Raw genomic sequence first — 25,784 nt, 5'->3', positions numbered from 1 at the left:
GATAGCGGCTTCCTTTCTGGCAGCTTCCCAGACGACCCGGTCCGTGGTCCCACTGGATCTGCTAACAAATAACCACTGCTTTTCTTCCACCCTTTTTGTTTTCTTCTCTGCCAAAAATCACCCTATATGCACCGCTACCCTATCAAATATTAAATATCCCCAAACAAATCGGTTAATATATGCTCGGAAAAGCTACACCAGCACTCTAATCCTGCCGACTACGCCAAATTGTGACCCGAGGGCTACCTGATTCCAAATTGTGACCCGAGGGCTACCTGATTCGATTATTATTCGGTAACCAACCCAAAGAATTACCTAAATAAGGCACGCAGAGACGTTAAGAGGCTGGTATATTAACAGGTTTATTAAGGATAGAAAATTTGACAGCTGCACACATCATAGCGATCAGACCCACTTCTAAAATCACATCACCCTAGCACAATCTGGGCCTCGATGGGTTAATTACTAATGGTAAAATAACCACGCATAAAAAAAAGGAAGGAACCACAATACCAGCCTAGGTTCAACCCCCCATACTAAATTACACACTGTGATTAAATAAAATCAGTAGACAATGAAAAGAGATTACATAAATATACTTCCAGTCACCCACACTAATCAAATCAAAAATAAACCAAACGTGACACAGCAACCTTCAATATAGGTGGGACAGAAACCCGGCTTAAATGAGCTGAATATCCTCTACCTTTCAGCGTGCGCCTCCTAACCGTCCTTCCTAAATTAAAAAGGCACCAGATTAACCAGGGGTAAAATATATTAGGGGCTGCCCTGGGTCAAAAAGCCTCCCAATAATATACTAAAATATTCCTTTATTAACTATTTAAAAATGATGTAATGCAGAGGTATTAAAAAAGGGGAAGAAGAAAAAGCAGTGGCTATTGTTGCTGACCGTACAGACCGGTTAACTGTAGCAGGTGGAATGCACAGCGCAACTTCACTTTGTAGTACTTCAGATATCCCCAGGGGCTCACACAATATCTGTCACGCCACACTGCTGATTCAGAAAGCCCCCCACTCTCCCTTTAAAATAAATAAACAAACCATCATTAAGACACTAAACTGGGACCTCCTGTGGTTATTATTAATAAAAACCACCAATACCTGACAATACTACGACAGTAATACATATCGTAACTGCCAGCATTTACAAAGCATTTAAACAGCAACCGTACCTGTGTAAATGTGGGCTTCTCGCACACACACGGCGCCAGCAGGCTCAGTCACGTTCCTATGGTCTTCCCCAAAAGTTTAACATGCACATTAGCAACATACAGCTTCACGGATCTTCCCGACGCCGAGCTCAGATTTGCCCCCACGAGATCAAACGATACTTCGTTCTCCCTGCGCGAGACTATATAGCGGGTGAAGCCGAGATCAATCAAAACACCAGTGTCAAAATAAAAGCCCCCTCTATGCTTCTACCCATCACACATGGCTTGTATCACCACCACAGTACCACCACAGGCCCCCATATGGACCCTGGTTCCTCCTTTGTACTGGCCTGAGGACCACCAGAGGGCAACTTGTGGCTCATTTGTGGTCCGAGGCCCAGTGCTTGAAGAGCTCTGCTATATAGGCTATAGAAATGTTTGGAGTTTGTTGGCATAGTTCACTTCGGCATCACAACAGTCTCTCAGTTATTAACACTGGTTTTGAATTATTTGAATGACACCAAAGAGCCAGTTGTGGTTGGAACAGGTGTTGTGAAACTGTAGCTCATCTCCTGTCCTCTAGGTGGCTCTAATGCAACATCTATGAACTTTTTGAGGATTTATAATTTAGTCAAAAGGCCTGATTCTCAGGGTTATTGATGCCGTAGACGTTCTGCTACCAGATGCTTCACTGGACTTGAGACGCTCCTGCACATAAACAGAGGCTGTCCTGTCTACACCGAGAAGCAATTTCAGTACCGTTGGTTTTTTGCAGGGTTCAGTTGGTCAGACTGGTCCACCTGGTCCACCAGGGCTGCAAGGAGAGGGCATCCAAGGGCCAAAGGTAAGAGAAGTTAACAGTAAACATCTCAGTATGACTTCACCACTTGATCCAGGGATTTTAAACTGCTATAAATATGAGTTACCATCTCAGTTTATTAATGAACTTCTTCTACTTAACAAAGCAGGGAACATTAGAGTTAATCGTTATGATGGGGCTCATGGCATAGTTACTGCCTCATGGGTGTTACTGAAGAGCAAAGAGCTGCTTAAAGGAACAGTTCAGCCAAAAAAATCAAATGTACACAATTTCCCCCCTACCCCAAACACCCCAAACACCCCAAACACCCCAAACACCCCAAACATAGTCAAACAGAGAATACATGTTTAGTGTCTGAAGTAAAAACAAGAAAATGAAATGATAAAATACACTTTTTTTTTCTTTCGCCATATAACAATGAACATATGACAACACAGCACTAATTAATGCGAAAACCTTTGCTTTATAAGTACTTTTTGGTCACCAAAATTACCACTGCAAGTCTTTCTTATATGAGAATATTAAGTCAGGATTTGGTTCTAACCATAGTACAGAGACAGCATTGATTCGCATTATGAATGCCCTCAGGCTCAGCGCTGATGCACAAAATCCTTCTGTTCTGGTTTTATTAGATCTTAGTGCAGCTTTTGATACCGTTGACCACCAGATACTCATCCAGCGTCTTGAATGCTGTGTTGGCCTCCTGGGCTCAGTTTTACGATGGTTTAAATCAAATTTAGATAATACACAATTCATGGTTTGACTTGGAAGCCATTCATCAAAAGGATTTGCCTCAAGGTTCAGTCTTTGGGCCTTTGCCTTTCTCTTTGTACCTGATGTCATTAGGAAGCACAGTATAAATTTTCACAGTTAGGCTGACGACACCCAGCTATACATTTCTATTCCTTCTGATGATCAAGACAGACTGACCAGCTGCGTGTCAGACATTTCTCAGTGGGTGTCGGACTTAAATGAAACCATGAAAAAACTGAATTTCTGATCACTTGTGCAGAAACGCAGAGAAAAACGCTTTATGAGAAACTTGGTTCTTTAGCTTCATGTACCAAACTTGAAGTACGAAACCTGGGTGTGATGTTTTAACCCGCACGTAAACAAAGTCACTAAAGTGCCTTTTTATAATTTGAGAAATATCATCTTTTCTGTCTTAGAGCCACACAGAGAAACATATTCATGCATTTGTTGCAAGCCGAGTTGATCACTGTAATGATCTTCTTATTGGACTTCCTAAGAAAACTACACATCCCTTACAACTCGTACAATATACAGCAGCGTGGATCCAAAACAAAACAAAAAAGAGAGATCACATCACTCCCGTTTTAAAAGAACTACTGGCTGCCTGTATCATTCAGGATCGATTTTAAAGTTCTGCTACTAGTTGTTATGGCTCTAAATGACCTTAAAGCACTACTTACATCACAGAGTGTCTGTCTATGTTCCAACACGTGACCTTAGATCTGCAGATCTTCATCAAAGACCTGTAAAATACAGAAAACATGTAAAGGCCTTGTTCAGTTACTCTGCTTCTAAACTGTGGAACTTGATTCCACCTTTTTTTAGACAGTCAAGCTCAGTGCTCACTTTTGAGAAACATCTAAAAACGCATCTCTTTAACTCGGCATTTAATTAAAACTCTACGTCTTGTGGTGTTTATCTTCTAATTGGATCTGCATCATTTTCTTATGATTCTAAATTAATACTTATAATTTCTTGTATAACTGTTTTTTATCACCTGTCTGTAAAGCACTTTGAGCTGCCACTGGAATGAAAAGTGCTATATGAATAAAAATGATTATTATTATTGTTAAATTATTATTAAGCACCAGCCCCTCTACTCGTGCTGGGGCTGAACCTCAAATGGCTCCCTTCTCCCTACACAGTGCACTACAATGGAATTTAAGTACTGGATCCTGCACCCCAATAGTGCCAAATATAGCTTAGAAATAGTCATTTGGGACTCGGACACACCCACACTCGGACACTATTAGGGAGTACGAAGCCGTTTGGGATTCATCCTGGGTTTGATGCGACTTCTGACTGAAACATGAACGTTTGAAGCATGTATTCAATTCAAGTGACGTTTTAAGACTTTGATACTGCCGTTTTAGTGAAATGTACTTTATTTCAAGTCTGTGATGTTAATGATGGCTCTTTTAGTTATCTGACCAGCCGAGTTCTAGTTAAGAACATAAGTCGCCAGCCCCTCAATTTAAACAAAAGCATGTTTTTACTTCCTCAATATACTTGGAGATCCATGTGAGCAGCATGAGGTAAGAAGGTAATTCTGTACATTTGATTTCTTGCTAAACCATAACCTTAATTTTAATACATTTATATTTTTGGGTTAACCTGTTTAGGGAGATCCTGGATACCAGGGGTTACAAGGACCAAGAGGACCCCCAGGAGAGGGTATTCCAGGGCAGAAGGTAAGACTGTTGGGCCTTCAGTGTTGGTTCATGGCCTATTCCTTAAGAAAACCTCAACTTCATCTTGGTCCCGTTTGCAGGGGGACCGCGGGTTCACAGGCGAGAGGGGACGGAAGGGGGACAAAGGAAGCCAGGGGGACTCTGGACAGACAGGGCCTGTGGTAAACACCGTAGAAAAAACATGTTCATGATTTTTTGTGAAAAACAATCTTGTTTAATTTATTTGCATTTAAGAGGACAATGTAAGCAAAAGTTAACACAGCTCACAATTGGTAAACTAGCAAAATCTCATTTACCTCTACCTTTTATTTCACCATAGTCAGTTTACGCTCTGTAGCCAAATGTTTTTGGACACCCCTCTTATGTCACCATAATACAATTATGCTAACAAAGCCCTACAGCAACGGCGTAACCCACTATAACAACCACCTGGGATACTAAAGTAACAGCCTAGCAACACCTTAATAACCACCATATGATCACCAAGCAACACCCTAAAAACAAGCTGGAACACCATAGCAACATCGTAGTGATACCATAGCAACTACCTTTTTAGCATATAAACCCAATTAAGATATGAAAAATAATTGCAACTGCTTTAATTTTTGAAGTGTTAGTCTGTGTCAAGCCAATGTCACAAACTTTTCCCTTCTAGTTAATTATGTATTAGCATTTAAGGAGATCACGGTAGTGATGATTTTGCTGTATTGATGTTTTAATTTAGTGTTTTTTAATTTTTGCTTTGCAGGGTAGGACAGGGCAAAAGGGAGAACCTGGTCTCACTGTAAGTGCTGTCAAGAGACAGGGTAATTTCTACGCTGATGTTTGACCAAATCATTGATGTCAGGTAGGTGCCCTGCCCTTGCTAATTTTCTTCTTGTGTCTCTCAGAGAACGGAAGTTATCGAACTCATCAGATCAGTTTGTGGTGAGTAAAAAATACAACTTGTCAAAAGCTTGGAGGCTTTCAAAATGTTTAATATATTTCATTCAAATATTGTCTTGTTGGTTGGCAGTAACCTATATTAAATAGAAAGCTGCTTAGATCATTCAATTTTTCTGAATAATAGTGTCTTTATTGTGATGTCAGCGTCCATCGGTAGTCAAATATTCACTCAGTTGAACTACTTGTTAATTATGACATTGGCTTTTGCGATGCTGATATCAGAACAATAAAAATCAAACATTATGTCCAAATAATTACAAGTCAGCAAGGTGTCCCCAAACTTTAAACTGCCAGAACACTGTTTACCCTAAAACGGACTGACTGCTGTCCTCAGGTTGTGGGGTAACATGCAGAGTGAGACCCCTGGAGCTGGTTTTCGTGATTGACAGCTCGGAGAGTGTGGGTCCGGACAGCTTCAGCATCATCAAAGACTTTGTGAACGCCCTGATCGACCGTGTGTCGGTCAGTCCAAATATGACCCACGTTGGGGTGGTGCTCTATAGCCACGTTACCATGGTGATCAGCAGCCTGCACCAGCAGTCCACTCGAGAAGAGGTGAAAGCAGCAGTACGCAGAATGGCCTACATGGGCGAGGGGACCTACACAGGGAGCGCCATCCATGAGGCCAATCAGCTGTTCCGCTCGGCCCGTCCAGGGGTCAAGAAAGTGGCAGTGGTGATAACGGATGGGCAGGCAGACAAGCGGGACGTGGTCAGGCTGGAGGACGCCGTGCAGGATGCCCACTTGGATGGCATCGAGATGTATGTCATCGGGGTGGTCAATCAGAGCGACCCATTCTTCAGAGATTTCAAGAAGGAGTTGGATTCCATAGCCTCTGATCCGGACGAGGAGCACGTCTATGTGATCAGTGACTTCACGACTCTTCCTGGTAGGACTGAAATATTAATTCATGTTGCAATCGCAATTCTGTTTTTTCAATGTCATTTTATTATTCAATGTCTTAAAGCAGCACTATGTGAGAATGAGTATCTTTTGCTCTTGGGCTCCCCCTAGAGTTGCAGAATATACTTCGCTTTTACACCACTGTCATAAATACAAATCGAGCCCCCTGTGAGCCCCCCTCATGGACAGCTGTACACGTGCTGAAGGGTACAGAATCTACAGACTCCCCTTTGCATGCAGGCATATGGACACTGAAGACTACACTCGCCATTTCAGTTGTTTCTATGTGTAAATCAGTAGTGCCTATGTGTCTGTGTGATGTGCATGCATGCGAAGGGGAGTTGGATTCTGCTGTCAGTATTTGGCACAACACCGGCAAACACAACATCAGAAGAGAATAAACCATGCAGATTTACAAGGTAGAGTAATTGTGCAGGATTACCTTACAGGAGGTTGCAAACTATCAGGGCTTGTTTGATGTGAGAGGCCGTCCAAACTTTTTGCCGTAAGATGAATTTATTTGTTTGCATGCTAGCCTGAAACCAGACTGAGGTCTGGTGACTTTTAACACCTGGAAAAACTACAACACTCTGACAAGAATTACACAGATAAGCTTACAGCCTACGCCACATTCTTTCAGAAGTAACATTACAGGGTTATACACTGTGCTGTCAGATTTACACTGTTTTCCCATTAGCCGTGACACTGTGTTGCATCCTTTTATCTCTTTTAGCTCTCACCAATGAGTAAAAACCCGTCTGTAATCTACTCCTGTTCGATCTCTTGCTCTGTCTCTCTCTTTTTCCCTTCCTCGCTCCCACTTATAATGTCTTCTTCTTGGGTCTTTTTTCCATGATGTCCATGCTGGGAATACAGAGCTAGTTCTTATAGTCAGCTGGAGAACCACGGCTGTTGATGTGTGACGTGATGCCGTTGTTGCGAGACGTTTCATACTCGCTCCTCCAAAGTTACATAGTGCTATAGCAAGAGCGCCTGGAGTTGCAATGACACAGTTCTCCCTATTATAAGTCTGTGTACCATCAAAATAATTTTAAAGCTGCTATTTTAAGTTGAAACTCTTACATTATTTGCTTTGGGAAATTTCATCTAATAACACAGAGCTTATTAAGTGTCAGTCTGACACACAATATTCCAAATTCAGAAGTCCAAAAATAATGGATGTTTTGGTCTTCTTGGCAAAAAAAAGCCTGTAGTAAAATTTATAAAAAATTAAATTTATTAAATTATTATTAAATGTATTGTTAAATGTAAATTTAAATTGCAATATTGGTCATAAAAATAATACTAGATGTTTTCACCATCTAATTCAGGTCCAGTCTAATCTCTGTCCCATTTATCAGTCTGGTTGCAGCCATTTGTCCAATATACAGTAGTTCCTAAATACCATCACTTAATGCCATCAAATCCTTGGAGGTACATGTGATAAACACCCAAACTGTAAATGTTTTCGCACTGGAACAGGGAAAAATTAAACTTGTGAATGTAAATGAAAGTTCATTTTAAAATTATTTAATTATATTTAAAATAAAAATGATGTTTTAACTTCACGTTGAAGTAGTATTGTGTAGAGGGTAGTTCAAAGCTTAAACACTGATTGTCAGTGTGGAGTCCCAGAATGTTGCTAAGGTGTTCCTAGCCGGTTCCTTTGCCATCCCAGGTGGTTGCTAAGGTTTTGCTAGGCTGTTGCTATAGCATCGCATATCCCAAAAACCATATGTGTGATCAGTACAAGCACAATATTCTCATATAGGCTCTAGTGGTAGCTTGAAAACAAATGAAAATGAGCATAGTGCAAAATAATAAAGTGAAAAAAGAGCAAATTGGCATCAAGCCAACTTAATTAGAATGTATGCCATCCAGCAGGGTATATGTGCAGTCTCAGGGAAAAAGGGCAGGAGTTCGAGTCGGATTTATCTTTGCACATGCCTGTCCTGAAGCAACACAAGCTTAACCCTCTATTGCATGAGTTATTATTTAAATATGATAAAAATGTTTTAATGTGTTTTTATTTAAAATTGCTTAAATAATGGAAATTTTTAAAAAATCTATATATACATTTTTTTTTAAAGTGGGGTATTTGGTAAATAGTTGCCATATGGCAATCATAGCACAGCACCATAAATTCAAATTTTTCTCTAAAAACATACTTTTATTGAAAACAAGACCAAATAAATCCAAATCATACTTGGCAGTAAAATATACGACCCAATATTTACAGAATTTGGAAATGAAGACAATTTCAATTGAAATTTGAAATGTATGATAATAAGAACGTCATAATAAGAATTCCTGTTTATGTGATGTCATAAAGTATTTGTCCTTTTAAATTAAAAGGAAAACACAGATGTTATATTACTACCATTTGTCATACAGTAGACGGTTGAAATGAACGATCAAATTTGTTCTGTTTTCCCCCAAATTCAGCCTGTTCTGGTGAAGAGTTTGCATCTTTCGTATTGCACTAGAGCTACATGGCTAATGTAGCCAACTAGTAACAGAACTAATCTCAAATGGGTTTGTTGAACTTTTGTTTTTAACATACTTTTAAGGCTTTTTATAGATAACCGTATAGTATCTGCAGTACAAAACCACATTAGCAAGTTTCGTAGAGATGCACAGCTCATAGAAAGTGTGTGATGAATTAGGCATGCAGTTAGCACCATGCTAACCTAGCAGCTGTAAACTCCCATTATTGTTAGCTACATTGGTCTCGTAGCTCTAGTCTAGCCAAGCTCTTTGACCACTGGGATACCACTGAACATTCACAAGTGTGAAACTAAGGTGTGCTGTGTTTGTGTTCAGCTCTGGAGAAAAAGCTGCTGGTTAAACTGTGCGAGAACACTAAGACATCGTTTAGTGGGGCATACAACGTAATCCCTGGAGCCTCCGGAACCTCCTATGATCGGGAACCTTGGCGCAGGACAGGCACCTTTAACGGAGACTATGGCAGAACACACACAGAGGTAGGTTACCCTCAGTGAAGTGTTGAAACTGTCGAAAGGAACACGTCGGTGCCTTTGAGCCTTATTTCAGACTGCTGTATCTGTAGCATATGGTCACTTTCCACAATCATTTTGATTGCAACTAGTCAAAGAACAGAAAACTTGCTTATTCACAACATCTAGTCATATATAGAAGACAATGAGCAGTTGCTTCAGTCCATTTTGAGTCTGTTCCTTTGCTGAGAAGAAGAACACGTGTCAAAATTACAGTACTGTGCAAATGCCAGAGGCCACGCTTTATGTACTTGATTTCAGGTTATTATATTGGGAGGGGAAAGTCTGGGGAGATTAGATACAGGATAATTCACTTACATAAGGTAGGAAAAAAATCCTAATAAATAAAAAAAAAACAAGTTTCCCAACCTTTGCAAAAATCTTTCAAAGTTAGAGGGAAAATGAGACTAACAACCACCTGCAGGAGCTGGTCGACACCAAAACTTTCCCACTCAGATAAACAGCACTTCAAGCTTCCCTCTCCGAGAGAGAGGAGAACATCAAGCTGCTTCGGATCTGAAAACATCCACAGGTGTTTCTGTCCATCCTTCCACCGTGAGAAGCCCACTCAGCGCTTTGGGTCTGAAAGGATGTGAAGCTGATCAAGAAGAACCTCACTGAGAAAAGGAGACAGACAATGAAGAAGCTGCTGACATCCTCAGAACAATGGACTGACCAGCCCAGAGGCCAGACCTCAACATCATCGAATGGGTTTGGAATTATTCCGATCATAAAACGTCTAAGACTGAGCTTTGGAGATGTGGAAACATGAAATAAATGAAACATGGACTCGGCATTTGTGCAGTGCTGTATTGTCCATGCACTGCGGATAAAGACTAGATTCCCATTTGTTACGGTCATTTTCACCGTATATTTCAAATGATGCATTTTGTTTATATTTTGCTAACATTGGTCATGGATGTAGTTCACCAGAAAGCTAACTGGCACTATAGTGTAACTTGTGTACACCTGTTAGAATGGGGCATGTTCTTGCCCCAGCATACAGAGGGGGCAGTACACTCCCATTTGTCCAAAACATATAAACCTACGTCTATTGTGGCTGACGGTGGCTGAAAGCTAATAGCCACCAACTTCCATGATGTAATTCACACAGTGCTAGTTGGTGACTGGTGAGCTTTATTTGCTTTTTCTTTAATGAGGTATTCACTTAAATTGTCCAGTGCTTCTGTGTTGCTGGAAAGCAAGAAAACTGACCCTAGAAGACTGAGTTGGCCACAAAAATTACATAAGTAGAAGGGATATTTTACTTTAAAATGTTGGCATTAATTAAGAAATGTGTTCTTGACGTGAATCAGGTAGGAACAGCAGAAGAGCTGGACCTGTTCCCTTACTCTCAGCCCAAACTGGAAGAAGCAGAAGGCACCAGATCTCCATACTTCAGTGGGGAGCCCCTGAACAGCCTGGATGATCTGTGGCGCTTCACCTATGGCCCTGATACAGAAAGACCCCAGCTGAGTCTGGTTCAGCAGACCACCCCTCAGCCACATCTACCACTGGTTCAGGATGATTTTACTCAAGGTAATTGTTAAACCTTAATAGAATAGCTAAAGTATTCCCAGCCATCCTGAAGCTTGAATGCTGCACATTTGCTCATTTTATTGATAACAGAGTCATAACAGTGTTAGAAAGCATGTACGGTCATACGCAAATATTTACCACCCCCTGTCAAATGAGGTGTAGTTCTAAAGTGAAAATAAGTTAAGAAACCCAATGTAGCCGTGTTGAGAAATCCTGCATGTGAATAAAAAGCCAAAATAAATTGATTATAACAATCACTTATTAATGAAAATAATAAGTAATATCTAGCAGGAACATAACTGAAATGACTAAAATCATTTTAAATAGATGTGAAGCAACCAAATAAGTGAACAACATACAAATGTACTTCTTGCGGCAGAAACAGCGGCTATAGACAATCAGACGGTCACAGCGGTGGAAAGTATTATTAAGAAAGGCGAATCGATGCCAATAAACCCAACCACAGGCAAGTTTGAGACGTAGTAGTCCTTTTTAGTCCTGATTACCACAAATGGAAACCAGCTTTACGGGACTGCGGGTGGGAGCGGGACAAACAGTGCAGATGTTCTATTGCAGTAGAAGGAAAATGTTGAGTGGGAGTGGGAAATATCAGTCCCAAGCAGACCTCTATGCTACAGAGGTCTACAATTTTGTGGGGGGGTGTCATCCCACCCTTAGTATGACAGTAATCGATTTCCGTTACTTAGCCTCATAGCTCCAGTGGAAAAACACAAGAGCAACTTTTTGACATTAAACATGGCTTGTTTGACTACTTTTGGAGTAAGAGGGGGAAAATAGTGTAAGTTCACTTAGATTTTTCACCAAAGTATCATTTTACCATTCCTGTAGTAATTAATACTAGTATTAAGACTCTTTAGCAACATGTAACATCTCTTTGCAGAGGCGGGTTGTCTGCAGCCGCTGGACCCTGGTCCGTGTCGGGATTACGTGGTGAAGTGGTACTACGAGCCCAAGGCCAATTCCTGTGCCCAGTTTTGGTTCGGAGGCTGCCGTGGCAACAGGAACAAGTTTGAAACACAGGAAAGCTGCCGGAAAGCCTGTGTTATAGGTTGAGATCAGTAAGCAGTAACGAATGAAAAGGCGTCTGTATTATACGTTTTATAGGTTTATAATCCAGAAATTATTTAAAAGTTCACGTATGTTTGTCTATGCTTCTACATACTGGAACATTTTATGAATAATATATAAAGAGCTTAGTAGAAACAGATGTCTTTGACCTTTACATGATTACATGCATAAATCAGCTGTCAGTAATATTGAAGCAGTAATGTTGGACTTTAGCACAGCAGACAAGCCATTTTTGAGACATACATGCTGTCTTGTCACCATGTAACATCAACGTCCTGGTAAAGGGGAATTCTACCAAATTTTCAAATTTTCTGCATATTTAAAGTATCGTTGTTAAAGTTTGATGCGCCGTTCTAGATTCCATTCAGAGTCAGTGGTGGTGATTAATGACCAGGTGCCTGAAGAGTTTAATGCCTCTAAAAACTGTCCGACAGCAGGTTGTTAAATGAAATGGCCCTGAATGACGTGGAAATGGCGTGATGACACGACGGTTTTGGCCCGAAATATTTTTTTAAAATACACTCACGACTGAGAGATGCATGGAAGGCGTTTTAAGGTGGGAAAACCTTACCGTTTCAGATTAAGCACAGTTTTACCATCATCAACATGACATATAACAACTCAAAAGACACAAGTAGATTTACAGATTGTTTTGGATAGTAAATAAAATGGCTATATTTGTGTTGTAAACAGAATGACCCCTGATTCCTATCACCACCACTGTAAAGAAAGTAGTACATCACTCTGAATGACTCTGTTTACATCCTGATGGTTGAAACTTCTACTGAAAACGATGGAAATTCCCTTTTAAATGCTGTGTAAAAACAGACCAGGCAGAGGCAAACTTTAAAGGGGCTTTCGATTTAAAGGGGAAACTCTATTCTGTCAATTCTTGGCATGTTATGGTTTAGCCATCCTCACATTTAATAATGCCACATAGAGATCTCTTTTTATAGCAGCAGAGATGTTTCCACTGCTGCTGTTTGGTGCTACTTACTTCCCCTTTCCAAACCACAAGCACATGATTCACATGATTCAGTTTTAGTTCATTCTCTGGAACTGCCTTATGAGCAATGTCAGAATTCCTCCACACTGTGTCCACGATTATGGATTCATTCATTATATTGTGATTTTTATTTATTTCATTTTTTTTTAATGGAACTTTCCATACACCTGATACCAAAGACTTAATATTCAGTTATTAATCTTAAGACAAATTCCTATTTACTAATTTGAGCTATTCAGTAACTACTACGGAAGTACTATGTAAGTTATGTAGTTCTGACGGTGACAAAACTTGCACTTCACTGCACAAAGTAAGGTCATCATTTATGTAGGGCTGGCCTGAACATGCTCTGAATACTTGCTGATATTTCTGAATGAGTACCTGAAAACATCAAATCATCAAAATGACCTTTTAAAAAGAAAAAGTTTTAGAATTAACCGCAATTTTAAGTTTGTTTTGGCCCTCTTACTCAAATACAGCTGTGAGGAGTCACTTCTTGTAGTGACTTCTTAGTTTTAGTTAGTTCATCCTCCCGTGCCAGGCAGCTCTGCCTGGGAGGTAGCACTGGTGTTCCCCTCATCCACTGCCAGAACTGACCACAACAAATAGTCCCTGAGCTCCCCTGAGTTCCCCGGTTTTAGCCACATCTTCATGAGAAACTAGTGGTACTCAAATAAGGATTGCTGTACATACATATTTGAGATGATCAATTACATTTGTCATGCAATACATCGTAAATGTTACTGTCTGATATTTTAAAGTGCTCCCACATGCGGCATATCTGCTCTTTTAGATTTTCTGTGTCGAAAGTGGTGCAATCTGAGGTGAGGCGGCAGAAAATTTATAATATACTCAACTAAACCAGCTATAATTCACTTTGTAATATTTTCGATATATATATATATATATATATATATATATATATATATATTATATAATATATATTAAAGCTGCACTATGGAAGATTTGGGGATTTGGAGACCCCTCTGGTGGAAAGGTGTAATTGCACGCAACATGCAGAAGAACATTTTATAATGTTGATTGTGCTTCAGACCCCTTTTCCCAAACAAATGAGTCTGATGATGTGATGAATGATCAACTAGTGCCATCACATCTATATCAGTATAAAACTGCTGTCGGAAGAAAACCTCATTTTTCATTTTTTGTCGTAATTAGAAAATGCTTGTTGGCCTTTACATTGTGTGTAAATTTCATAAAGAATGGACCAAACAAAACGGCCCAAAATGACTTGGAAAAAACTCTGGTTCCATTGACTTGCATTAAAAGTAAAGCATGTTTTTTCCTTCTCCTGTAAAGTTACCCTTTTGGAGAAACAAGTTTTTCTTCTGACAACGGTGATAATGTTGATTTGCATTGAAAGGCCCAACATCAAGGCGTTGTGTGTGATGTTAGTTAAAAATACATCCCAAGGTCTGACTTAATAGAGAAACGAATACCAGTGGAATGAAAGTCTTCAAGAGTTGTAATTATTCGGACCAGCCCTACATTTGCGTTGCTTTATTACTTTATGTCTTATTGCTGGTACATGGGAACTACATGCCGAGAAGTCTTAGACATTTTCAGTTATTAAGCATTAAACCACTGAAGTCGCCTTCACCTCTCAGGATAGTAAGTGGCGTCAACAAGACGAGGGAGGTCAAATCCTTAAGTGGCAAAGGCCTCGCTGTGAATGAGTACGAGTGGCTGCACTGACAATCAGCGACCACCCCCAATCCCACTTAAAGGTCCTGCACTGTGGCCTCGTCCACTTCAAAATCACTTGTTCTTTCCAAAAAAAAATTCTCAGCTTCTTCAACTCAGTTCTGAGCATTTCTTCAAGAGCGTGAACAGCAAGTGATGTCATTAATATTCCTTCACTTTCCATGGTGCTGTACTTCATCTAGTCTAGTCTGTTCTTCATCTAGAAATAAGTTACGTCTCATATTTCGTTTTCTTTAAATAAGCTATTTTCCTCAAAAAAAGCTACGTGTAGTTTCTCAAATAGACGAGTATCTTCATCTTAACTCTAAACTACTTGAAACTGTTATTCAGTTGTCTGTGTTCAATAATAAAAAAGTTTCTTTTTCAACTAAAACGCTCTCCTTGAATGAATATCTGAGCGTTCGCAGGTTGTCCTGAAGACAAGGGCGTCAGCTGTTCGAGAGATCCTTAGTGCAGTTCGATGTGATTGCAGGGTTGAACCTGTATTTGTATCCGAATGGCCGTAAGTGATAGGTGTAGTACTCCAGCTCATACATCTGTGCTGGTTTCACGTAATGAAACGTTATGGCGTAGTCTGAACAGCAGTCTGGGCCCTGTGAACACAAAGAGAGATTAATCATTAACACTATGTTAACTCTTTTGGCAGATTACATTTACTGTAAAAGAGCATGTGTGTGATCTGGAGAGTGTGTCAGATGTGTTGTTATCTGTGTGTGATCAAAGGCTGAAGAGGAAAAGGGCATGAACGTTCACAGCACATTACAATAGCAGGTTCCTTCACCGCATTCACGTCAGTCCAAATCCTAAGCACCTTCTTCAGCTAATCAAGGATTTCTGAAAGAGTTAATTAGGTGGATTAGGGTTGGAGCTAAAGTCTGTAGGAAGGTAAATCTCCAGGAGGAGGAATGGTGAGCAATGCATTACTCTAATGCTTTAGATTTATGATAGTGGCCACTTTATTAGAAACTCCTAGCTTGTAGATCAGTTTTTTTTGATGGCCACTCCTCTACCTTCACTTTGTGGTCTTCAAGCCATTTTGGAGGAATCCTCGGGATCATTGTACTGCTGGAAGACTCACTTGTAACCCAAGTTTTAATTTTCTGGCTGATGTCTTGAGGTGTTGCTTCAGTGGTTCCAGATAATCCACTTTCTTCATGATGCATCTATTCTCTTAAGTACACCAGTCCCTTTTCCAGCAAAACACCCTTACAGCATCATGCTGCCACCACCATGCTTCACATTTTGGGATGTTGTACCTTAATAAATGTCTCACCTTTTTCCCTCCAAACATAGCACTGATCATTATGGCCAAACTGGTTTAATTCTTGTTTCATCTGACCAGAGAACACTCCTCTAAAAGGCTAGGTCTTTGTCCTGGTGATCACACGTAAATTTCAGTCTGGCTTGTTTATACTAGTCTTAGATTAAGGGCTTCTTCCTGGTGCAACAGGTTCTCAAGCAATATCGAAGGAGGACTCTCTTAATGGTGGATGTAGAACTGGATCCACCACTAATTCCATTGTTATGTTGGTATTCAGCCGAACCTTTTAGACCAAAGTTCGTTCAGCCTTGGGAGCCTTTACTGAGCATTGCAGTGTCTGCGAAACTTTTTTATACTGTATTTGCATACATTTGTTTTTAAGTATCTTAGTGGTACATTCAGATGTTTGGAAATTGCTCCTAAGACACAACCAGACTTGTTTTTTTTATTTCCATAATTTTGGTTTCTGTAAAATAATACAGAACCTGTGCTGTCTTAGGTGGTTAATAATTTACTGGTTGCCTGGAATTGCAGATGTTATACTGTGGAACATGTTATTTTTGTGAACAGGCTTGAAAACACCATTGGTTTAGACAAGATTTTGCCCAGTTTATTTCTTAATTTACAGATAACTACCAGTTTGTCATTGTAAATATGAAGCTTTCCCAACATTGAAAAGTGCAATATGGTGTCCCACAAGGCTCTGTTTTAGGATCCTTAATGTGCTCCCTTCATTTATGGTCCCTAATTCATAATCCATAAACACCCTGTTGCCTGTCACTTTTATGCTGATGATACTCAGTTATACATGTCAGCTCAGCTGGATTCAACGACACAGTAATAATACACTCTGGTAAAACATTGACCTTCATGTTTTTCATGTTTTTTGTGTGTGACCATAAGCTACAGATAAAGACATTGGTGTAACACCTGATGCTAGTTTAACATTCAAGTCCCATATCAGTAATATAAAGCTTTTATTGCATACAAGGAGTACGTTGTTCAAGTAGTCAATAATAAAAAAAATAGATTAGAAATAATCTTTCACTGATGGCCTAGTTTAGAATGGTGCACCACCCAAAAAGTATCTATGTAACAGCATTCCTGTGCTTGGGAACTGACCAATAATGAATGAAGTGAAAGGCCAGCTCACAAACTGAGCATTAACAGAGGTGCTACAGTCTATTCTGAACACTGTATTGTCAAACATAGTCTTTGTGTATGTGTATATATATATATATATGTATGTATAGTAGACCCATTAGGTAGATAGGGAAGGTAGTTTCTTATAAAGTATATGCTGAGTGTACACTACAGTCTTGGATAACCTTTCATTTTTAATAGCCAGGACACTTACTCGTTTTGTAGGATAGTAACTGTAGCCCCAGAACTGCTTCCCATTGGCTGGAAGTTGGAGGTGGCTAGCCGGACGGAAGGGATTAAATGTTTCTCTTGCCCTCTCATCTCTTGAATCCCCTGCTTTGACCTCCATAGTCTCCATGCACTGGCCCAAGGCCTTGTCCTCCACCGGGCTGGAGTGTGTGCATTTGCCCGAGCTGAAGCCCTGGACGAACCTCCGGAGTGCCTCTCTGCTCAGGACATATCCTGCCCCACCACTCATGTAGCCCTGCTTGATGAAAACCCTGAACCTGTGGGAGCATTTGGAAACAATTTGAAAGGGTCCACATCTTGGAAAATGCATTCCTTAAGTCTCTAATGTCCTAACCTGTGGCCAAAGTAGACAGGTTCCTCTGTGTTGTGCCTGCAGAGGAGGCGCCGCAGGTTCTCCACCACCACAAACGTGTCGTCATCAGCCTTGAGGAACCAGTCAGCACTGTGCAGATGATGAGTGTGGATGTATTGGAGGGCCCGGATGGTCTTCCAGTAGAGCTGGTCTCTGCCCTCAGACACGTTGAGGCCCACGGTGGGAAAGTCCGTGGCCTCGGAGCTCATGTACAGCACAGTGTTGCAGTGTTTAGCCCAGGTTGCCTTAATGTGCTGAGTTTTGATCTTCAGGTTCAGGGGTCTGGTTATAACCCAACACAACACGCGCACCTTGGAGCTCAACTCCTTCGCTACATCATCTAGAAAGGTCAGTAGAGGTCAATTTGTTGTTGGGGGCTCCAAAAATAAAGCTGTATAAACAGCAGCTAACTTGCTATCGAGAGCAATTTCATCAGCTGTCCAAAGTGTTGCCAGCAAGCCAAAGTTTACATTTGCAGAAAGTAACCTCAACTCAGGTGTGCTCTGGTCCCCTGAGTTCTAGATCTCTAGCAGATCTGCTAACTGGTCGAACAGTCTTGCTAACTGTAGTACTTCTTATGCCTAGACTATGCCTTTATCAGTCTACTCAGGCTTTAGCAGAGCTCAGTAACGCTGAGATTAATAACCGATCACATTGATTTATCAGTCTACTCAGGCTTTAGCAGAGCTCAGTAACGCTGAGATTAATAACCGATCACATTGATTTATCAGTCTACTCAGGCTTTAGCAGAGCTCAGTAACGCTGAGATTAATAACCGATCACATTGATTTATCAGTCTACTCAGACTTTAGCAGAGCTCAGTAACGCTGAGATTAATAACCGATCACATTGATTTATCAGTCTACTCAGGCTTTAGCAGAGCTCAGTAACACTGAGATTAATAACTGATCACATTGATTTATCAGTCTACTCAGGCTTTAGCAGAGCTCTGTAACGCTGAGATTAATAACTGATCACATTGATTTATCAGTCTACTCAGGCTTTAGCAGAGCTCAGTAACGCTGAGATTAATAACCGATCACATTGATTTATCAGTCTACTCAGGCTTTAGCAGAGCTCAGTAACGCTGAGATTAATAACCGATCACATTGATTTATCAGTCTACTCAGGCTTTAGCAGAGCTCAGTAACGCTGAGATTAATAACCGATCACATTGATTTATCAGTCTACTCAGGCTTTAGCAGAGCTCAGTAACGCTGAGATTAATAACCGATCACATTGATTTATCAGTCTACTCAGACTTTAGCAGAGCTCAGTAACGCTGAGATTAATAACTGATCACATTGATTTATCAGTCTACTCAGACTTTAGCAGAGCTCAGTAACGCTGAGATTAATAACTGATCACATTGATTTATCAGTCTACTCAGGCTTTAGCAGAGCTCAGTAACACTGAGATTAATAACCGATCACATTGATTTATCAGTCTACTCAGACTTTAGCAGAGCTCAGTAACGCTGAGATTAATAACTGATCACATTGATTTATCCGTCTACTCAGACTTTAGCAGAGCTCAGTAATGCTGAGATTAATAACTGATCACATTGATTTATCAGTCTACTCAGGCTTTAGCAGAGCTCAGTAACGCTGAGATTAATAACCGATCACATTGATTTATCAGTCTACTCAGGCTTTAGCAGAGCTCAGTAACGCTGAGATTAATAACTGATCACATTGATTTATCAGTCTACTCAGGCTTTAGCAGAGCTCAGTAACGCTGAGATTAATAACTGATCACATTGATTTATCAGTCTACTCAGGCTTTAGCAGAGCTCAGTAACGCTGAGATTAATAACCGATCACATTGATTTATCAGTCTACTCAGGCTTTAGCAGAGCTCAGTAACACTGAGATTAATAACTGATCACATTGATTTATCAGTCTACTCAGGCTTTAGCAGAGCTCAGTAACACTGAGATTAATAACTGATCACATTGATTTATCAGTCTACTCAGACTTTAGCAGAGCTCAGTAACGCTGAGATTAATAACCGATCACATTGATTTATCAGTCTACTCAGGCTTTAGCAGATCTCAGTAACGCTGAGATTAATAACTGATCACATTGATTTATCAGTCTACTCAGGCTTTAGCAGATCTCAGTAACGCTGAGATTAATAACTGATCACATTGATTTATCAGTCTACTCAGGCTTTAGCAGAGCTCAGTAACGCTGAGATTAATAACCGATCACATTGATTTATCAGTCTACTCAGGCTTTAGCAGAGCTCAGTAACACTGAGATTAATAACTGATCACATTGATTTATCAGTCTACTCAGGCTTTAGCAGAGCTCAGTAACGCTGAGATTAATAACTGATCACATTGATTTATCAGTCTACTCAGACTTTAGCAGAGCTCAGTAACGCTGAGATTAATAACTGATCACATTGATTTATCAGTCTACTCAGGCTTTAGCAGAGCTCAGTAACACTGAGATTAATAACCGATCACATTGATTTATCAGTCTACTCAGACTTTAGCAGAGCTCAGTAACACTGAGATTAATAACCGATCACATTGATTTATCAGTCTACTCAGGCTTTAGCAGAGCTCAGTAACGCTGAGATTAATAACCGATCACATTGACTTATCAGTCTACTCAGGCTTTAGCAGAGCTCAGTAACGCTGAGATTAATAACCGATCACATTGATTTATCAGTTTACTCAGGCTTTAGCAGAGCTCAGTAACGCTGAGATTAATAACCGATCACATTGATTTATCAGTCTACTCAGGCTTTAGCAGAGCTCAGTAACGCTGAGATTAATAACCGATCACATTGATTTATCAGTCTACTCAGGCTTTAGCAGAGCTCAGTAACGCTGAGATTAATAACCGATCACACTGATTTATCAGTCTACTCAGGCTTTAGCAGAGCTCAGTAGTGCTGAGATTAATAACTGATCACATTGATTTATCAGTCTACTCAGACTTTAGCAGAGCTCAGTAACACTGAGATTAATAACTGATCACATTGATTTATCAGTCTACTCAGGCTTTAGCAGAGCTCAGTAACGCTGAGATTAATAACCGATCACACTGATTTATCAGTCTACTCAGGCTTTAGCAGAGCTCAGTAACACTGAGATTAATAACCGATCACATTGATTTATCAGTCTACTCAGACTTTAGCAGAGCTCAGTAACACTGAGATTAATAACTGATCACATTGATTTATCAGTCTACTCAGGCTTTAGCAGAGCTCAGTAACACTGAGATTAATAACCGATCACATTGATTTATCAGTCTACTCAGGCTTTAGCAGAGCTCAGTAACGCTGAGATTAATAACCGATCACATTGATTTATCAGTCTACTCAGACTTTAGCAGAGCTCAGTAACACTGAGATTAATAACCGATCACATTGATTTATCAGTCTACTCAGACTTTAGCAGAGCTCAGTAACGCTGAGATTAATAACTGATCACATTGATTTATCAGTCTACTCAGACTTTAGCAGAGCTCAGTAACGCTGAGATTAATAACTGATCACATTGATTTATCAGTCTACTCAGACTTTAGCAGAGCTCAGTAACGCTGAGATTAATAACTGATCACATTGATTTATCAGTCTACTCAGGCTTTAGCAGAGCTCAGTAACGCTGAGATTAATAACTGATCACATTGATTTATCAGTCTACTCAGGCTTTAGCAGAGCTCAGTAACACTGAGATTAATAACTGATCACATTGATTTATCAGTCTACTCAGGCTTTAGCAGAGCTCAGTAACACTGAGATTAATAACTGATCACATTGATTTATCAGTCTACTCAGGCTTTAGCAGAGCTCAGTAACGCTGAGATTAATAACCGATCACATTGATTTATCAGTCTACTCAGACTTTAGCAGAGCTCAGTAACGCTGAGATTAATAACTGATCACATTGATTTATCAGTCTACTCAGACTTTAGCAGAGCTCAGTAACGCTGAGATTAATAACTGATCACATTGATTTATCAGTCTACTCAGACTTTAGCAGAGCTCAGTAACACTGAGATTAATAACCGATCACATTGATTTATCAGTCTACTCAGGCTTTAGCAGAGCTCAGTAACGCTGAGATTAATAACCGATCACATTGATTTATCAGTCTACTCAGACTTTAGCAGAGCTCAGTAACACTGAGATTAATAACCGATCACATTGATTTATCAGTCTACTCAGACTTTAGCAGAGCTCAGTAACACTGAGATTAATAACCGATCACATTGATTTATCAGTCTACTCAGACTTTAGCAGAGCTCAGTAACATTGAGATTAATAACCGATCACATTGATTTATCAGTCTACTCAGGCTTTAGCAGAGCTCAGTAACGCTGAGATTAATAACCGATCACATTGATTTATCAGTCTACTCAGACTTTAGCAGAGCTCAGTAACACTGAGATTAATAACCGATCACATTGATTTATCAGTCTACTCAGGCTTTAGCAGAGCTCAGTAACGCTGAGATTAATAACTGATCACATTGATTTATCAGTCTACTCAGACTTTAGCAGAGCTCAGTAACACTGAGATTAATAACTGATCACATTGATTTATCAGTCTACTCAGACTTTAGCAGACTACGTTTCACTACGTTTTTCTCATGCACCTTACAAAGATGTATTATAAATGTATTCTGAGTATTTTTTAGATATTGTAACAGTACATTACAGACAGTATATTCAGTATTCAGCAATCACTACTTATACAAAGTATGTTGCCCAATTCTGATTATAGATACCAAGATTGTAAAGTAGTTATGGCACCAATAAACTCTACCACAGCATCAGCAGTGACTATTGCTTTACACTGTTTAACATCTACACATGCATGTAGTACGAGTTCTCTCTCCTTTTTGGAAGAATTAGCCACTCGAGTCCTCCTCATGTTTTACATGACTGGCTGTTCATCCTAAACCTCATGCTTTCATGAGCAAAGATTAATCATAGCCTGATCATCTAAAGAAAATCTGCAGAAATTTAGAAAAATGTGTGGAATTTTCCTCCTGGTGGCGTTTTACTTCATTACTTGTATTTAACATGCAGTACTCAATACCTGGCTGTGAAATTCAGATTTATACTTGGTTATAAAAACAATCCCTCAACTACAGTAAAGTACAGAAGCTCTCAATGAATCAAAATCATTTGCTTTGTGTTAAACATACCTGTTTTACGGGCAGATAACTTGAAGTTAGTGTGAAAGTTCTGGCTAAACCCATAGAACTCCACTCTTCTGTCAGAGGACATCAGGAACAACTGAACAGAGACAAAACCAAGGAACGCTCCACAAATGAAGAGTTTTGGCAGCATCCTGAAATAATTCCTTAATGTAGAAATTAAAGAAGGGTTGAAAAGGTCACAGCAACTAAATAATTCCAATGTTTTGCATTCATAGAAAACAAGGAGCTCCAGCGTCCTAAACTTTGAACTGAACAACGGGATCAACGTTCACATGAATTCACTGCATCCGTGCGGATCAGATTGTGAGATAACTCCCAGGAAAAACTGTCTGCCTTTGACGACCAGGAAGAATTCAGACAGTACCTGTCAGCCACACCCCGAGGAGCAAATGTTCTCATAAAAGAGTCTCCATTGAATTAAACGAGGCAGGTCAGTACAAAGGTTGCGCTGTTGGTCAAAGGTTGTGCTGCTGTACGCTCTTAAAATAGATGGTTCTACAGGGGTTCTTTAGTAAAGGCAAGGGTTCTATATAGCGCCAAAGAGTTTTGCCTTTCTACTGCCTATATAGAACTATACAGTGCCTATATAGAACCATATCCAACAAAAAACCTTTTTAAAAAAAAGGTTCTAAATGGTGCCAAAAGGGTTCTGCTATGGCCACACTGTCAGGCTTGTAATAATAGAAGAACCCTTCTTGGTGTTATATATCACACCAAAAGTAAAAAGGTTCTATCTAGAACCATATACAATGCATTCTCCTTCAATCTAAAGAACCCTTTCATCATGCAGGGAAGCGGTTTTATATAGAACCCACGGTTCTAAATAGAAACATTTTCAAAAAGGTTGTGTTGTATATGGTTCTATATAGAACCTTTTTGAAAATGTTTCTGTATAGCACCAAAAAGGTTCTGCTGTGGTACTATGGGGGTATGCACAGACCCATTAAAGCACAAATTCTTCCTGTATAGATCTCCTGGTTCTAAATATAAGCAAAAAGGTTGCATTCCATGAAATACAATATGCTATGAAAATGATTCTATATAGCACAGAAAAGCGCGCTACATAGAACCTTTTTAAAGAGGTTCTATGTAGAACCATATACAAAACTTTCTTAGTCAATCTGAAGGACCATTTCAAAAAGGTTCTGTGTTGTATTTGGTTCTATATACATCATTTTCGAGACTGGTGATCGAGAACGCAGCAGACTGAGGAAACACTGCAGATAAAGTTTATTGCAGTTTGTAAGGTTTGACACACAGACGTTTGTTTTAGGTTACTAGTGAGGACTTCTATAGGTATATATTGATCGTATTACTGTAATACTAAAACCTAAACCTAACCTCAACATCTAAAAGACGTTCGTTCTGCTCGTTTACTTCCCCCCCCCACATAGAAAAAAAAAGAATTTATTTTTATACATTTGAACTAGGCGGCATGGCGGCTTGGTGGGTGGCGCTGTCACCTCACAGCGAGGACCTGGGTTCAATTCCCCGGCCGGGTGACCGGGGTCCTCCCCGTGTCTGCGTGGGTTTCCTCCGGGTTCTCTGGTTTCCTCCCACAGTCCGAAGACATGCAGTCAGGCCAATTGGACATGCTAAATTGCCCCTGTGTGTGAGTGACTGTCTGTGTCTGTCTGCCCTGCGATGGACTGGCGACCTGTCAGACCTGTGTAGGCTCCAGCACCCCCCCGCGAACCTGACGGAGAAGCGGCTTAGAAAACGGATGGATGGGTATATTTGAACTATATTTCATTGCAGTCCGTTCCGAAATGCATGCCAAACACTGAAATATCAGAATATATTGCCATATTAACTAAACACATTTTGAAATGCATTTATTTTAAAATGTTCAGAGAAATATTACACATAGAAATGTACCATAGAAAAATAAATGCATGTAAATGTATTTATGAGAAACGTCACCAATGAAACCTCTTTCCCACTGTCGGGCCAAACGGTCGGTCCTGAACACAGAGGGTAAGTGTTCCACATGGACACGGATCAACAAGCGGATCAATTACGTTCAGTTCGCTCACATGGATACCAAATCAATCAATGCATGATTTGAAATCCACCCCTCCAAAAATGTCACAGCTTCAATCTCAACAACTGCTAAATGTTAAACGGCTCTGCTAACCAGGAAAGAGTAGGTTTACGTAAATGTGTCCCACAGTCGGAAAATCAGCGGAAAATTAAAAATTCCATCCATCCTTCCATTTTCCAAGCCGCTTCTCCGTCAGGGTTGCGGGGGGGTGCTGGAGCCTATCCCAGCAGTCATCGGGTGGAAGGCAAGATACACCCTGGACAGGTCGCCAGTCCATCGCAGGGCAGACAGACAAACAGACACTCACACCCAGGGGCAATTTCCCATGTTCAATTGGCCTGACTGCATGTCTTTGGACCATGGGAGGAAACCGGAGAACCCGGAGGAAACCCACACAGACACAGGGAGAACATGCAAACTCCACCCAGAGAGGATCTCGGTCACCCAGCCGGGGAATCGAACCCAGGCCCTCCTCACTGTGAGGCGACAGCGCTACCCACCACGCCATTTTTCATTTTACATTTTCTGCAGTTATGTAAACTTTGTGTTGCAATGAAAAATATCATGAATTTATATAACTTATTTATATAACTGTTATATATATATATATATATATATATATATATATATATATATATATATATATATATATAAAATTTATATAACTGTACAAAGCTGTGCTTGCTAGTCAACTACTGGATATTTTTAATACCAAAACAACAAAAAAAGCAATGTAAAGTTTGTTTTAATCAAATAAAACATAACTAAGATTCAGGGTCACTCAAATGCAGAAATGCAAAGCAGGCACCTAATTACAGAACGTAAGACACAGGAACAAGTGTCCAGGATTCTCTCTGTGGGCGTAAACCTATCCAGAGGTCACTCATTCCCTG

General features: G+C 40.1%; 2 protein-coding genes across 2 annotated transcripts in view; one reads left to right on the top strand and one right to left on the bottom strand.

Moving 5' to 3' along the window:
* col28a1b (collagen, type XXVIII, alpha 1b) overlaps nt 1–15,004 on the top strand; it is a 47,666-nt gene extending 32,662 nt beyond the window's left edge. The window contains exons 27-35 of the mRNA XM_037533912.1: nt 1,948–2,016; nt 4,368–4,436; nt 4,517–4,597; nt 5,185–5,220; nt 5,327–5,363; nt 5,716–6,270; nt 9,108–9,268; nt 10,618–10,840; nt 11,742–15,004. Of these exons, the coding sequence (XP_037389809.1) occupies nt 1,948–2,016; nt 4,368–4,436; nt 4,517–4,597; nt 5,185–5,220; nt 5,327–5,363; nt 5,716–6,270; nt 9,108–9,268; nt 10,618–10,840; nt 11,742–11,914 (1,404 nt within the window). The 3' untranslated portion in view covers nt 11,915–15,004. The remainder of the gene's footprint in view (nt 1–1,947; nt 2,017–4,367; nt 4,437–4,516; nt 4,598–5,184; nt 5,221–5,326; nt 5,364–5,715; nt 6,271–9,107; nt 9,269–10,617; nt 10,841–11,741) is intronic.
* LOC108413587 (glycoprotein-N-acetylgalactosamine 3-beta-galactosyltransferase 1) lies at nt 14,423–23,283 on the bottom strand. The gene is made up of 4 exons (XM_037533913.1): nt 22,833–23,283; nt 17,645–18,002; nt 17,276–17,567; nt 14,423–15,250 (listed from the first exon to the last, which is right to left on the bottom strand). Exons 1-4 carry the CDS (start codon nt 22,975–22,977, stop codon nt 15,086–15,088), a joined length of 960 nt encoding a protein of 319 aa, XP_037389810.1. The 5' UTR covers nt 22,978–23,283; the 3' UTR covers nt 14,423–15,085.
* Nucleotides 23,284–25,784: the final 2,501 nt, after the last annotated feature.

This window comes from Pygocentrus nattereri, chromosome 24 (assembly GCF_015220715.1).
Source record: "Pygocentrus nattereri isolate fPygNat1 chromosome 24, fPygNat1.pri, whole genome shotgun sequence".
Classification (NCBI taxonomy): Eukaryota; Metazoa; Chordata; class Actinopteri; order Characiformes; family Serrasalmidae; genus Pygocentrus; species Pygocentrus nattereri.
Note: the sequence above shows the minus strand (reverse complement) of the source record. Positions and strands in the feature narration are given on the sequence as shown.

Excerpts from the sequence above, each read along its gene's own strand:
- LOC108413587 (XM_037533913.1), bottom strand. The coding sequence starts at position 22,977 with ATGCTGCCAAAACTCTTCATTTGTGGAGCGTTCCTTGGTTTTGTCTCT. Across the intron at positions 17,568-17,644 it reads CCTGTCTACTTTGGCCACAG|GTTCAGGGTTTTCATCAAGC; the intron begins GTTAGGACATTA and ends ATGCTCCCACAG. Across the intron at positions 15,251-17,275 it reads GTTACTATCCTACAAAACGA|GGCCCAGACTGCTGTTCAGA; the intron begins GTAAGTGTCCTG and ends TTGTGTTCACAG.